Here is a 15,498-nt window from a genome sequence, read left to right as displayed (position 1 = left end):
TAGACATACAGTTGGCAAAAGCCATGTCTGTGAGGTCCCTAAAGACCACAGCTCACTCAGGAGAGATGTAACCAGATTTCTCTTACATCAACTATGTAGATACTGCCCAAGGGAGACACATCCCAGAACAAGCCCCTTGCTGTTGTCCTTTGTAATGTTTTTGACCACTTGTTTTATCTTGAGAAGATTTGTATTTTGTAAAACTCAACGTGACAAGGCATAACAGCATTTGAGACTTTAGCAACCAAAGCTTTAAACTGTGTGTGTATATATGTACACACACACACTTAAAACACTATAGGATTTTAGAACTTTTTTTAAATTGGAAAAAAGACCTTAGAAATCATAATCTACCCCTTAATTTTATAGGTAAAGGGAACCAAGACTGAAGGAGTAGAATGTGTTAATGATAGAGCCAGGATCAAAATATGTTGGCTTGTGTTCAAAGCAAAAAAATATATATATATATATAAAATATCAATATAAGAATTTTTTTTTACCTGTATCTTTGTAATCTATATATAAGTAAGATTCTTTCATGAGTCTGGGTGTTTAATAAATGAAATTGACTTGTCTTTGATGTGCTTGAGTTGCAGAAATTTTGAAATTATTTTTCAGGACCCTAGATTCCTCTTTAAAAATAAATTAATAATTATATTTTAAAAAATAAAACATATACTTTTGCAGCACAATCCCAGTCAACAGTCAACAGTTAGTGTAAACTGTAGCCACATCCAACTGTGTTTTCCTTACTAGGCAGGTAATGTGCTTGCTTACTGATGAAGGCTTTGTGAGCTATGTGTATTTGACACATATTTTGCATATATTATAACAGTGATTTACTAAAAGATTTGGGTAAAAGCAGATATATTCAAGACTACTTGCAAATGGCAATACAGCAGATCCAAGTAGAAGTTTTTTTATCGATAAGTAAATTCTAATAATCCAAGTTTCACCTCTCTTTTAAGAATCAGTATGATGTTCAACAGAAGGACATATTTATTGTAAACCCCAAGCAGTCTTTGTGAAACCTGAAAAAGATTTGTGAAAACAGCCTGCAATAAAAATCACACACGCTTCATATAACACTACTTGATAGATATCACTTGCACCATTAAGAACTAAACGACAAAGGATGTAATTTCAGTTCTGGCATGCAATATTAATCGAAAGCCTTTAAAACATCTTGCTGATGGGAACTCTGACAATGTGACATTGAAGAATTATGAGCTAAAGACATCTATCTTAATCAGATTTTCAAAGTAAATGCCATAAAACATAAAGTTGTTTCATTCATCTTTACATTTTCACATGTTTCCGTGAGAACATCATTTCCTAGTGTGTTGCTTTAAATGCAAAGAATACAATTCAGTACTTAAAGTATGAGTTCAGTCTACAGGATCGAAATACATTTTAGCCAGCCGCCCTGCAAATACAGGGAATAATTTCTCTAATAATGTACGTTTCTTTCCATCTTTTATGCTAGTGATACGTTATCCTAAGAAAACACTCTAGTTGAATGATACTAAGAGACACTGTAGAAAAATAATTAGGCGTATATTTGCCTTTATAAATTTAGAAATGAGAAGAGAATGTCTTTAAAGACATCCCTGTAGAAGGAAATTATCTTATGGGCATACTCACACATAAACATCTTCTCTGGCCTAAAACAAAAAAGGATAAAAAAAATTTTATTGCTTTATTTGAATAAATGGGAAAAGTCTGGAAATTAAGACCTTACATTAAAATAGCACATCATAGTTTATAAAAATCCTTTAATATACATTATCTCTTCTAATCCCCACATTTTACCCCCATTTTACAGATGAGGAATCAGAGAATTTGGAACATGAAATTGGTCTGCTCAGAGTTGCAAAGTTACTAAATTTCAGGCAGGGAGCTTGAACCCAGTTGTGAGGGACCGAATGTTCGTGTCCTGCCCTACCCCCAAATTCGTACTTCCCCAACCCTAAGCCCCCCCCCCTCAATAACTGTATTTGGAGATAGGCCCTCTAACGAAGTAATTAAGGTTAAATGAGATGGTAAGGCTGAGGCTTGATCTGATAGGATTAGTGCTCAGATGAGAACAGCCACCAGAGAGCTCTCTGTCCAGCCCTGTGAGGACACAGGAGGGCTCTCTTCCTGCGAGCCAGGAAAACGGCTCCGCTGGACCTCGATCTGGGACTTCTCGCCTCTAGAACCGTGAGAAAGTCAATTCCCATTGCTGAGGTCACCCCATGTGCAGTATTTCCTTATGGCAGCACGGGCAGACTAGTACTCCAGGTCTTTCTTATTCTTCTCTGCCGTAAATCTATTGCTTATTTACCTCTTCTATGGAAACTTTTAATCAACTGGCACTAAGAAATCTGTAGACTCATGAAATAAAAGAGCAGAAGATCTGTGAGAGGGTATCTCAGTCACCAGCTTCTTTTTCAACCTCTATTTTGAGAGGAAGACGGCTTCTAGAGGCAATTAGCATCCTATAGAAAGACGCAGGCTTCCAGCCTGAACAAATCATGCTCACTATTTTAAAAGGTGCAGCAAAGCCTCAGAAAATACATATCGCTGATCTCCCAAACAATAAAAGCGCCTCACTTTGCAGTTTATGGAACACTTTCCTATGCATGATCTCATTTTGATACTGGTTTTCATAATATCTCCCAGATTTAGTATTCTTTTCACTGTACCATCCTGCTCTCCATTGGGGCTAAGTCATTAAAGCAGCAGAAAGATATTTATTGGGAAGAGGCTTTTAGTGTTATGCATACACGTACACACACACACACACAACACCACATTATCCCCAATTAATAATGACAGAGAAGGGAATTCAGCAAGTATGCATATGTCAGCTTAAACTATGACTCTATTTCCTTTTTAATCAAAGAGCATCATAGCGTGGTTTCCACTTAACAGATCACCCTCGTTGCAAATGCCGAGAATGGGAGGATTCAGTGGGTTCCATTCTGTCCATGTGCATCGTAGGTTAATGTTTAACTGTTTGTGATAACACACATCTCTGCTTAGAGGCCATACTATGATCGGAAGGAAACTAAAAATTTGATTCTATTTCTATGTAAGACATCGACAGACAATATGGACTCAATAAACTGCCAGATAACAAATATGATATCAAATAATATGCTAAGGAAAAAGATCAATGGCAAAGTTAATATATGGGGGCAGGGGGAAACCAGATCAACAGGGTTGCTGGGTACTTCTGTGTATTCTCTAGTCACTTATTTTTCCTATACTTCTGGAAATATTTTAAAAAATAAAATTAGAAAAAGGTTCAGATAAAGTAGGCTGAATCTTTTTCCTATAATTGATTAATTAGCTGTAATTTTAAAATGTATTATAATTGTCATCATAACTTTTCAAAAAGAGGTCAGTTTTATTTAAGCTTGAAAGTTCCATTCTGGCTTTTTACATAGCTGTCTTCACAAGCAGTTTTAACGTTGAAATCTGAAGTAAATTGAAATTTGGTACAAAATGATTTTTATTATACGTACCTTAAGATGTTACTAGTTACAACATAAGGTAACAGAGTGTTTTATTTAGAAAATAAAAAAATTATTTTCAGTATTTATAACAAGATAATACGGTAGAGTATTTATGATAAGAATTAATATGGTAGAGTTTTCATGTTTACATTTGAAGTGAAGTAATTTTTTTTACTATATGTCCCTTAAATGTTTTACGTGTATAACTTAAGATACTATGATAAGGTTTTTAAATTACCTTAAATTTTTAATATTTATAACATACACTAATATGTTTCAAGAAAATATTGTATAGTGCCTGAAATAAATCCAAAAGCTTTAGAATTCACTGCATGACCCATCCTCCCCGCCACCAGCACCATTCTTTGAGGAGGAGAAAAACTGAGGCTCAGAAGTTAGTTGGTTTATATGTGGTTATGTTTAGTCAGATAAAGCAAGTACTCAACCCTACGTCTCCTGTTTCCTTTTCTAGTACTTTTTCTTCTATACCAGACATTTTCTTTGTGATAAAGATATGTTTATCCGAAAAGCATAACAAATTCTGCATTATTTGGAATATTCAATTCGCTTTTCTTATTCTTTATAAGCCACTTATCACATAGTAATAGCTTTTAGTTGCCTTCCAGCCTATTCTTATCCATATTCCAAAATGTGCTTTATTTATATCATACCATATACTCCATTTCAAGTCAGTAAAATTTAATTGCACTAAAATCAGATGCCCATTAGGAAATCAGAGAGGAGAGAAAAGCATCTATTGATTGTGTGTCAGCAGTTCTTCCTTGTCAAGATTGGGACAGATTTTTCCTTTTTTGCTTACTCTCTCAGGTAAAATATTTTTAAATGGGTAGAAGAATATCCTGAAACATATACTGAGACATTCGAAAGGTATTTAGATCCATTTTTCTATGCATATGTAAGTTTTATGTATGTTTCTCTAAAAAAAAAATGGTTATGGAAAACTAAGAATTCCGTAGAGGCTAATGTGTCTGTGGCATTATTGGCGTTAAGTATATTGAAAGAGGAACTACTTTAACAAGCAGAAGATAGCCATTTCCATTTGCTTCCACCCACTAAAGTAGGTTAGGGTGCTTGACAGTAACAAAAAAGAGAATAGCAGAGATAATTCATATGACATGAAAAAGAGATGAATAAATTTACGTTCTCTATAATTTGACAGCCATCAGTGTGGTATTAGGAACTTTGTAGAAAGCTGTTTAAATAGCTCCAAAGAAAACTCTATTCTTGCCTTCTGGAACTCTCACTGAATGTATATTGAGCTTTCTTTCATTCTGTCTCTTTTTGTCTTTGAATTACTCTTTCATATTTAAGCAGTCTTGATCTTTCGGATGCCATCTGAGTGATTTTCCCAGATCTCTTTTCCAACTCACTGGTACTCTCTACAGTTGTATTTAATGTATTGTTTGAACCACCCAGTAAGTTTCTAACTTCAGTGTCTGCATACACATTCTACCTTTTTTGTACTGCTCCTTCTTTTTTCATGGTCTCTTATTCTCATGTTCCTACTTTCTTTTAAATCTGTAATCATTCTAAACATACTTATTGTTTTATCTGATGGCCATATTATCTGAAGTTCAGGGAGATAAATTTTTGCTTTTTGTTTGTCTGTAGATTTTTGACTCAAGGTAGATGTTTTCCTCTGAAGTTTTGTAATTTTAGACTGTAAATTCATTGAAAGTAGGGTTTTATCTGTGGAAATCCTTTGTGACTTGAGTTGAGAGAATACTCTTCTAAACAAGTTTTGCATTTGCTTCTTCTGGGTCCTTGGGGAGAGGGGGGTATCGTTGCCAACGAGCACCACTTTTAATATTAAGTTCTCGGCTTGGGGGTCCCAGAACTATGGTAATAGTAAAAGTTTCAACTTCATACTCCGACTCCAGAGAAGCCCAGGCCACCGGCTGAAATGTTTACGAGTTGTTTTCTTCCCCATCCAGGTTCAAGACAGCACAGCAAGATTCCTTGTTGTCCTTCTGCAATGAGAAGGGTTTTAAGTCTACTCTTAGGCTGAGGGTACAGCACTTTAAGTGTCCAGGCTGTATGTAGGGGTCTCAGTAACAGCTGAGGCATGAATTCTTGACTCTTGCTTGTACATTGAAATATTACAGAGACTGGCAGATCTCCCCAGAGAAGCTACAGTGTTGGCTCATGTGCACTCAACAGTTTTTCTCTCCCCTGTGTTTCTGGCCCATCCTTTCTTTCTAATTCAGTTATATTCATCTAAAGTTCACGTTCCACTGGTGGGCTAATATTGTTGGCTGTTTTGTTCACTGCTGTATCCTCAGTGCCTGGAACAGAGCCTGGCAAATGTTAGACAATAGATACACTAAATGAATTCATCCAAAAGGTATTTATTATATTTTACCCAGCAATTCTGGATATTTCATAGCAAGGGAGTTGGCAGCTAATCTAGGTTGCCACATTGCTTGAAATAGAAAGTACAATGGACTCTCAAAGAAAAAAGAATGCAAAGGTTGAAAAGACTCAGACCTTGATGACTTCTTCTAATCCTCATTTCAAGGAATGACCCTAAAGAAACAGAACCAAATTCTCACTGACTCAGTAAGTACAGTAAATCAGTTCATCTGTGCTGATTAGATAATGCCTTCTGTCCAGTACAAATCTTCCTTTTACATCTTCTTGTTTATCTTCAAGGTTTTTCATACTCAAATATCTTTATATAAATAGCCTTACAATCAGTAGTCTGATGATAACGGTGATTAGAACTGTTGTTTACGTATATAGTATTTTATGGTTTTTAAAGCACATTTAAAATTTTCATTTGATTTGTGTGCAACTGTCAGAAATGTTTAAGTGACAGATAAACTGTGGTGACAGTTTTTACACAGTGCCATATTTTAACCAAAGGCTTGCAGAGTTATGTAAATGGACAATTCACTTTCAAATACTTAGCTTGTGTGAGAATCGCTAGATAAAACAATGAACCAGAGGAGCAAGTTTATGTGAAAGTGATTTTCTGAGGGAGGTGAGGTCTCTCTTCTCTAATTTCCGTTATACCATTTCTTATCTTTTTATTATAGTATGGAGGATGGGGGTGAGAAAGGAGAGGAGAAGAAAACACCTTGAATATGTAACTGTTTTCGTTCAATTTGGGCTCCACTGAGTTGTGGTATGACTAAGTACACATATTTTCTTGACTCAAATTTTTCCCATTTATGAGGAAAATTCTTGCTACTTAATTTTTTTTCTCCATAGGGATGTGATGTCAACTAAATGTCTGCAATATATACGATATTTTCTGAGCAAAGGAGATATTTTTAATGTAATGTACTATTTTCAGTGTCATAAAATACTTTGTATTTGTAATACGCCTTTCCTAGTAGCTCCTGAAACGTAGCCAGATGAAGGAGGTGTTTACCATTTTTACCATTAGAAAAATTTACCATTAGAAAATCAAGGAAAAGCAACTTCTGTAAGGCCACTGAGTTAGTTGATAATGGAGCAAAAGATTAAGCTAAATCTAAGAATTACGTTGGGATTTTCAAACGCAAAAGCTCACGATGATTCGGTCCTTGTACACTTGGGGCATCCACTCCAAGCTCTGGTCACTAGCCGCACTGTTTACAACAGCCGAGACATGGAAACAGCCTAAGTGCCCATTGACAGACGATTGGCTTAAGAAGACGTTGTATATATCTACAAGGGAATATTACTAAGCCTTCAAAAAGAGTGAAATATTGCCATTTGCAGTAACATGGATGGATTAATATGGTAATAAAATATACAACAGCAAAGTGTTTTACAGGTTTTGTTTTGGTGACCTGTTTTACGAAAGAGGTCAGTTTTGCAGAGAACTTCAGTTTTGCTTGAGACAGGTGGGAGAAGGTAAAGATACAGCCAGGAAGTAAAGTGAGAATGAATGAATTTGGTGGTAGAGGAACAAAGGCTTTAACCCCAGCGTTGCTAATCCCCAGTAAACGGGTGTGGCTCCTTCTAAATGTTTGTCTAGTTCAATGCGGCGGTCTGTGTATCTTGTAAATTCCTGGGGGGCCCAGAACCAGAGTTTATTCGTACATTCAACTCGCTGTCTTCGGTATCCAAGAGTTCTCAAGCCCCAGGAAGAAGAATGCTTCTCCGGTTCTCTAGTAGTCGGTCAAGTTGAAAACGTTTCTGTTCTTCCGTGGCTCTCTTCCCTTCCCCCAGCCTCATCCCCTGTCCTTCATCTCTCTGCTCCCTCCCTCCCCCTCCCTCCACCTCCCTCTCTCCAGCCCTCCTTCTTCCATCACCCATTTGTCTTCTGTTAGCCGACTCCACTCAAACTGCGAACAGTTATCTTAAAGCGGCACAGCCATCAGCCCCTAGCCTTCTATCTCCCTTCCAGAATAGAGTGTTTCTTCCCTGGGGACATTTGTAGCCAGCCCGCCAAAGCCTTAAAGGGCACATGTGCACATGTGGACATACACCCACACAAAGGTATTTGTATCTCCCAGCAGCTATTATTTTCTCTCCCCACTTTCCTGTTTGAAAGTCCCTTTCCACTGTGGCCCCCGAAGACCGCAGCCCAAGGCTGTGAACCAGAGAGAGCTGGGCTGAATTGCACCTAGCTGTCCGGAAGCTGCCTGTAGTGGCTTTTAATTAAACAAAAATTCAAACCAGCAAATATGCCCAGTTAGGTTAAAAAAAAAAAAAAAAAGATGTTCCTTTTTTTTTTTTTTTTCAGATTCTTGGCATGATTCTGTGGTTATAGTAGATGGGAAAAAGGCTCCGCTGAACTTCATGACTGAGAGATCAGATTCCCTCTTCTCTGGGAACTGCCAAGACAGTAGTTTATTTTTGATGCCTGTGATATTTCCGATTCTTGCTTTGTTGCCTGTGAAAGGAAAAACGTTTCCTCTTCAGAGATACTGGATCGTGTGTTCTTACTTCTTGCGGACAAGGCTCTTGAGTTACTTTGTTTTCCCTCATGATGTTCTGCCCTGAAGCTGCCTATTTCTTCCAGCTTAATAAGTTGCCTTTAGCACTTACTGTATGTCAGGCCCTGTATTTTTTAGATTCCTTTAAATAAGCACTATAAAATAAATGAAGCCCAGAGAGATATGTGACTTATTCAAGAAAACACCCCATGAAAAATAAAGTCTCCCATGTTTATTGTCATTGCCTCTACGGCCCTCCGCCTCACTGGTTCATACAGCAGAGTTGCTATCCAGGAAGCGGTCAAAAGTTTCTTTTCTCCCCCTGTGGAGCTCAGTGAATATGCTTCATTTGCTTGGAATTGGGTTTTATAATTTATTAAACTGGAATCTACTGCGTTCAAATAGCTTTTTGTGGTCTAGTGGCGGCACACCTTACTGTGTACCTTACTATCCAGGCTTTACCCCCAGCTGATAGGTTTAATGGGATGGCCTTCAACGTTCTGTCGAAGAGCTAACTTCTTTGGTGGCAGAGAGCTGAGCAAAATGAGTGAAGTCGAGTCTATCTAATGTTATTAATATAATGTGAATTTGAACGATAGCTGCTATCATTTATGTCCAGTTTATCAAATAAAAACAAGCAACTGTCAGGCTGTCATGAAAGTTATATGAGCAGTAGGCATTGAACAAAGAAAGATAGGCTGAAAGAAACAGCACTAGTGAGGTACAGTGTATAATTTCTAGTAGGCATAGTGCCAAGAATTTAATTTTTTTTAAAAAAAGTAGGGAAGACTATGTGGAAAAAATAACCTACATCTTTTCTAAAATATCTAATTTGGAGGATTTTAAATCATAAGCTTTAAAATATAAGGAAAACATACTATACTTGGCAAATTAGAATACATATTTTATGTATTGTTTCATATCTTATATTTTATATCTCATATATTCTTATATATTTTAGGTAATCTCTCCATTATTACACATCTTAAGCGGTAGATTTTAAATATTGGAACATCTGCCATGATTCAAAATAAATATTCTGAAAAACCAGTTCTGTAGTGAGTCACATGGTACCTGCCTGGACGAGATGACACCCCCCTCCCAAGGTCCTGTTATTTCCTAAATATCACCAATCATTCAGCATATTTTTAGGCGTCTTAGAAGCACAAGGCTTAGTGAAGGCACTGAAAAATCCAAAGAGCTTTAAGTTAGGGTCCCTGCCTTTCAGGATCTAAGAATTTAGTTGGGGAAGTAAGACATGTTTGCAAATTACCTTACAATTAAAGGCAATACAGATGTGTAACTGAACCACTTTGCTGTACACCTGAAACTAACACAACATTGTAAGTCAACTATATTTCAGTAAAAGAAAAGAAAAGGCAATATGAGCGGGCCCCACTTTTTACTTCAACTCTCCCTTCATTGACTTCTTCACCAATAGTCATTCATTCAACAAATATTTATTGAGTATCTGTCATCGTGTGGTCCTTAGGGGTTCCAAGGTGACTCTCCATAGAGAGTCTAACAGGGGACATGAAACCTATAAAAGTAGTATAATACAGAGGGAAAAGTGAAAAGAGCCATGGAAAAGAAAGATAAAAGGGACTTCCCTGGTGAAGCAGTGGTTAAGAGTTCGCCTGCCAATGCAGGGACACGGGTTCGAGCCCTGGTCCAGGAAGATCCCACATGCTGCAGAGCAACTAAGCCCGTGTGCCACAACTACTGAGCCCGTGAACCACAACTACTGAAGCCCGCGCGCCTAGAGCCTGTGCTCCGCAACAAGAGAAGCCACCGCAGTGAGAAGCCCACGCACCGCAACCACAACTAGAGAAAGCCTGCACACAGCAACAAAGACCCAACACAGCCAAAAATAAATAAAATAAGATAAATACATTTATTTTAAAAAAGAAAAAGAAAAGAAAGATAAAAGACTCTAAGAAGACTCAGGAGAAATAACTGATTTCTACTTGAAGAAAACAGAAGGGGTGTCATCATTCTTAGAGCTTGACATACACAGGGTTTGGATATAGAAAGTTGGAGGAACATGTCTTTCAAATAGAAGCCACTACACAGAAGGGGAAAGCTGTGGTGGAGATACAGTGGGTACAGCAAGCTTAACTAGAACAGGGATACATCAAGAGATTCATGGGGGTAACGTTTGCAAAGATATCGTGAACAAGTATCACATTCACCTTTAGAGTTCACTTTATGCTTTATAGGCAAAACGCCTTTGGAGTTTTCCAGGAATAAAATGACATGTTCAGAGCTATGTTTCAGAAACACTGAACTTGGTGAGGTCTGTGAGGTCTCATTGAAACTTTTTCTCAAGCCTGTGCAAAGCCTGTATCAGTGGATTAGCTTAAAGCAAAGGCTACAGTTGATGTTTTGGTTGTTCTTGGGTGGATCTGCCCACCTATATTAGATTCTAAGTGCTGGTCTCCAAGTCCAAACCCTGTTCTCTGTTTCCTTGTGCCCACTTTGAACCTTGGTCATAAAACTTCCCTGGATATTCATCTGTCTTCCTATGAGGTGAGAAGAGAATGTTCTGTTCTCAGTACTTTTCTTAAGCAAACTTTTTGATCTTAAGAACACTTCAAATCATGTAACTGGTCATGTTTCCCTCTTTGCAACAAGGTAATTTAGAGCCAGATTTGTACCCTACTCTAAAAATGTGTAGAACTGTATACAGCAGGCATTTTGTCCACTCACCTCATATCTGGCTTTATCTTTCCCACTTTCAGTTTTCTTTTATTCTATCTTCCTCTCTGACTATGTTCAATTTTATTTTATCTTGTTATACTTTATAAAAGTAATCTATCTTGAATAAGTCGGTAAAAATAAATACATATGCCAGCTACTTCTCACGTCCTGTAAGCCAGAATCTCTAGAACTAGCATTGACCTCCAACCGAATCCTTGGATTTTGCTTCTTTTTGTGATGGCCAGAATTTAAATTTCTGGCCATCCACCCCGTCTCGCTCAGACTCTGCACTTATTCTGTTCCATCAAATTTTAGATTGAACCTAGCTTTCATTATCTGGATTTGTTTTATTAGTAGGCCTCCTAATTAGGTAGTCAAATCAAAAGAGGTCCCAGCAGACAGAACACGGTGTGCTGAAATAACCTCAGACAACTGGAAAAAGGAAGGATATTTGCATGATATCTTGCACATTGTAAGTTCATAATGAATACTTGCTAAATGAATGAGTGAATCCAGAGAAAGCAACAGCAGAAACTAATTAGTTTCAAAACCTTAAATGGAAGATTTTAACCCACGATTTATATTTTGATTTAAGAATAAGAATCTTCCAGAAACTAACACAACATTGTAACTCAACAATACTTCAATAAAAAATAAAAATTTTTTAAAACTAAAAAAGAATAAGAATCTTAAGTTCAACATAATGAAATATATGATGATAACAGACCTTAAATCTTTTAATGTTTCAGTAACAATCTTAATAGTTATAATGCTTTATCATTACACAATGCTTTCACCTGTTACTGACTTAGCAGATCCTTAGAACATAGAAGCTTGATAAATGCCTGTGGGATGAATGAATAAGTGTGTGAATAATGAATGAATGAGTGCATTTCATTGAATCTTTAGATTGCACTAATACCTGGATGGGACAGTTGTATTGGATTATCCAAAAAGTTCGTTGGGTTTCATAAGATGCTATGAAAACCCAAATAAACTTTTTGGCCAGCAATATTTCCCACATTACAGTTGAAGAAACAGAGGCTCACTATCATGGTGACTGACAGAGTTAGGAAGTAAATTTGGTACCCTGACTTCTACGACACTGCTCTTCCCTCGACATAGTATAATATCTGATATATCATTTATTCTATGTAACCTATCTATAATATAAAACCATTCTTTCATGGAGCTGTACTTAAAAACGTGGAGTCATCTGCTGCTTTCTAGGCACAGTCTTAATACTTTTCCTTTTGAAATGTTTCTCTTCTTTCTGTCTTTGTTGTGAGGCCGACCTAGTCTAGGCCCTCGTAACTGTAGCTTATTATATGTCATCTTACAAACAGCTTCTTGAAATGTTCCTTAAAGACGTCTATAGAGATTCTAATCATATGCACTGACGCTAAGAACACCAAAGCTAAGTAGTTAAATGATTCCTGAGTAATTAATCTTACATGAATTTTAAACTGTTTCTTTCATTCTCACACGATTAAAACTGTATGTGCTATTTTAACCCTGCCATGTCTTCAAAGGCTAATTTCACTTTAACTGAGAATTAGACTTCCGTAATTTTTCATGAGCACCAAAACAATGGACCAAGTAAGATTTCTGTATTTCTATATTCCCATTCCAGAATGGGAATCTTCAAGAATAGTGACTGTACAAGAAAGCAACTCTGTTTCATAGATTTAGGTGTGATCTCTGTCCCTCATTTCAAGAGTAAGAAATTATTAGTTGTTAAATGATATGATACGGATTATTAGAGACCCCTGGAAACATGGTGTTACTGATATTATACACTGTGGGAGGAGTAATTTTAATTGTTGTACCCTGTAAAGCGGTTTGATACTATGTATTCAAACTCTTACATATCATGTATCCATTTCATGCAACCAGAATTCCAATGGTAGACCGTGTTAACAGTCACTGCTGGAGTTCACACTGTAGATGAAAGATACCCCCTGTGTTTCCTGTTCTCTTTTAATATGTGCATTTATATTAATAGCATGATTTAATACATCACTTTAAAATTATATTGCACTTTGAACTGAAGTTAGTCAAAAATTGACATGTGCGCGGAACCATAATAAGTTTAGCATGAAATTAAGGCGTCATCTGTCTGTTGGCTAAAATGTAGTATTTGTGCATTCTAGCATGTCCAAAGCTAGGTAATGAGAATGAGAAGTGGGTCTCAAACGTTCCATTCATTTGCGTATTTTAACTTATGACTTATTAACTTTAGAGAATTTTTTCCTGGTTACAACCCACTGTTGTGTTTATATTTTGAACTTGCTGGATCCTTTATGATTCCGGTTTAGGACAAAATATTTGTACCACTGACATAGTGGCATGAGTCTCTCTGATCACTTATGACTTACACCAAAATGTAGTTCTACTGCATACTGTGAAATTGGAAAATCTGTTCTGCATGTGTTCTAATGGATGTAACGGTCATTAAGTATATGAGTCTTCTGACGTTGTAATCAGCTGTGATTCAGTCTGTTAAATATCCATGAAACAACATCTGCTTCACAGAGTGACCTTCTGCTAAAGAATACTTAGCGTCTATTAGTAGATCATAGTGCAGATCTGCCTTATTTGAAATGCGCTAGTCTACTGCTGTTTAGCAACTAGCTTGTAATAATTTATTGCAGTTAAATAAAGCTTAAAAAAACTCCATTAAATAATTATAGGGATTATATGCATTTCCAAAACCTTTGTGTTCTACAGAAATTACCCATTTAATTTCAGGGTTGGTTTGTTTAAAAAAGCTGAAATCTAAAGGCACATTAGGGGAGCTGTCAGATGCTATTTTCTGTAGGTGTTAATAAAACCAGATGAAAAAAAGATCTGAAACAAATTAAAACCAAAAGCAATTTTACCATCTGTGGTATATTAATTAGAACTTTGTGTATCAAGGGTAAACTTGCTCTTAGAGAATGTCACTGAACACCCGCTTAATAGAACAATATGCACATGTATTAGGTTATGGATTTACATGCAGTTTTTAATGCTAATTCATCTACAGTGGATTCCCAAGAAATTGATAGTGTGTATAGATGTGCATGTGCACGTATACGTAAATATAACGTTTCCATCTCTTTTTTCAGAGCAACCTGCAAACAACCAAGGCCAGTCCACCCTGCAGCCTCTGCCGCCGTCCCAGAAGCAGCACGTCACACAGCACCACCCATCCATCACTTCTCTCAACAGAAACTCCCTGACCAATAGAAGGAACCAGAGTCCGGCCCCGCCGGCTGCTTTGCCCGCCGAGCTGCAAACCACACCCGAGTCCGTCCAGCTGCAGGACAGCTGGGTCCTTGGCAGTAATGTACCACTGGAAAGCAGGTAAGCCTTGAAGTTGAGACTTTCAGAGTATTTGATTGTTAGCACCACACAACGTACCTGCATGGAGAATGCATGTTTGACAACAGTCAACAAACCATATTTTTTAAATATCTGAAATGGAAAGATAAACTAGTCCCCAACCCTTTCCTCACTGAGAGAGATTTACCATTCTTATATACTCTCTGTTTTGTCTTCTCTAGAAACAGTTCCAGATGACTGGTACTCTTTTAGTTGCTGGACCAATGAACTTTCCTATCCTTTTCACACATTTTGTAGCCTACAAGAGATGAGAATAAATGGCTTCAGTGAGACTTTTCTTTGCTACCATTTTTCTTCTTATCTCCAGATGATCAGGCATGTAGAGAAAAGGATGGAAATGTAAATGTGATTCTCAGTCCCATGATTCAGTGATTATATTGAGCATCTCCTCGGTTCCAGACATCTCTGCTTTTCACAGACTCCGTTTTGTCCATCACATCCTAAAATCGTAGTGGACTCCCACTGATGATGCTTCAGCACAAGTCAGAGGACCACCTGTTAAGGATATTTTAGTTCTTGCAATATGAGGGAGATGGGACCTTTAAGGTTCCTTCCATCATTATTTCCATTCATTTTTAGACAATTCTATTAGAAAATTTTTCCTTATGATTCCTGAAATTTCCATCCTCTGGTCATCACCATGCAGTTGAGAATCTGTAACTGTACAAAATCATTTTGCCCCATTTCTACAGCATGGCCCGTGGACCCCTTCGCTTCCAGAAGCTTCGCCAGCTCAGCGCTCTTTCTCTGACACACACTGGTGTTCAGTGAGGTTCTTAATGACTTCTAGCACATCTCAGGCCGCACCAGAGTGTAGATCAGTAAGAGCTATTCTGAGCTAATTCATTTCATTTTCAAATATCTCCGGGTACAGAAAATCTTACCTTCTTCCTTCGGCCAGGACCTCAACAGTCAGCATCTCCTTTGTATCACGTATCACACAAGCAAAGACTGTGGTGTCCTAACTCATGGGTCTCCTACTGGCAGCTTGGCAGCAAGTTCCTCTAACACTCCTA

At 37.4% G+C, this 15,498-nt stretch overlaps 1 protein-coding gene across 1 annotated transcript in view; it reads left to right on the top strand.

The window, feature by feature from the left end:
* TENM3 (teneurin transmembrane protein 3) overlaps positions 1–15,498 on the top strand; it is a 316,061-nt gene that overhangs the window by 122,940 nt on the left and 177,623 nt on the right. Inside the window, exon 5 of the mRNA XM_036839025.1 lies at positions 14,206–14,443. Within this exon, the coding sequence (XP_036694920.1) occupies positions 14,206–14,443 (238 nt within the window). The remainder of the gene's footprint in view (positions 1–14,205; positions 14,444–15,498) is intronic.

The sequence above is a fragment of the Balaenoptera musculus genome, chromosome 21, assembly GCF_009873245.2.
Source record: "Balaenoptera musculus isolate JJ_BM4_2016_0621 chromosome 21, mBalMus1.pri.v3, whole genome shotgun sequence".
Taxonomy (NCBI): Eukaryota; Metazoa; Chordata; class Mammalia; order Artiodactyla; family Balaenopteridae; genus Balaenoptera; species Balaenoptera musculus.
The sequence above is the reverse complement of the archived record's forward strand: the minus strand, read 5'-3'. Positions and strand labels throughout refer to the sequence as shown.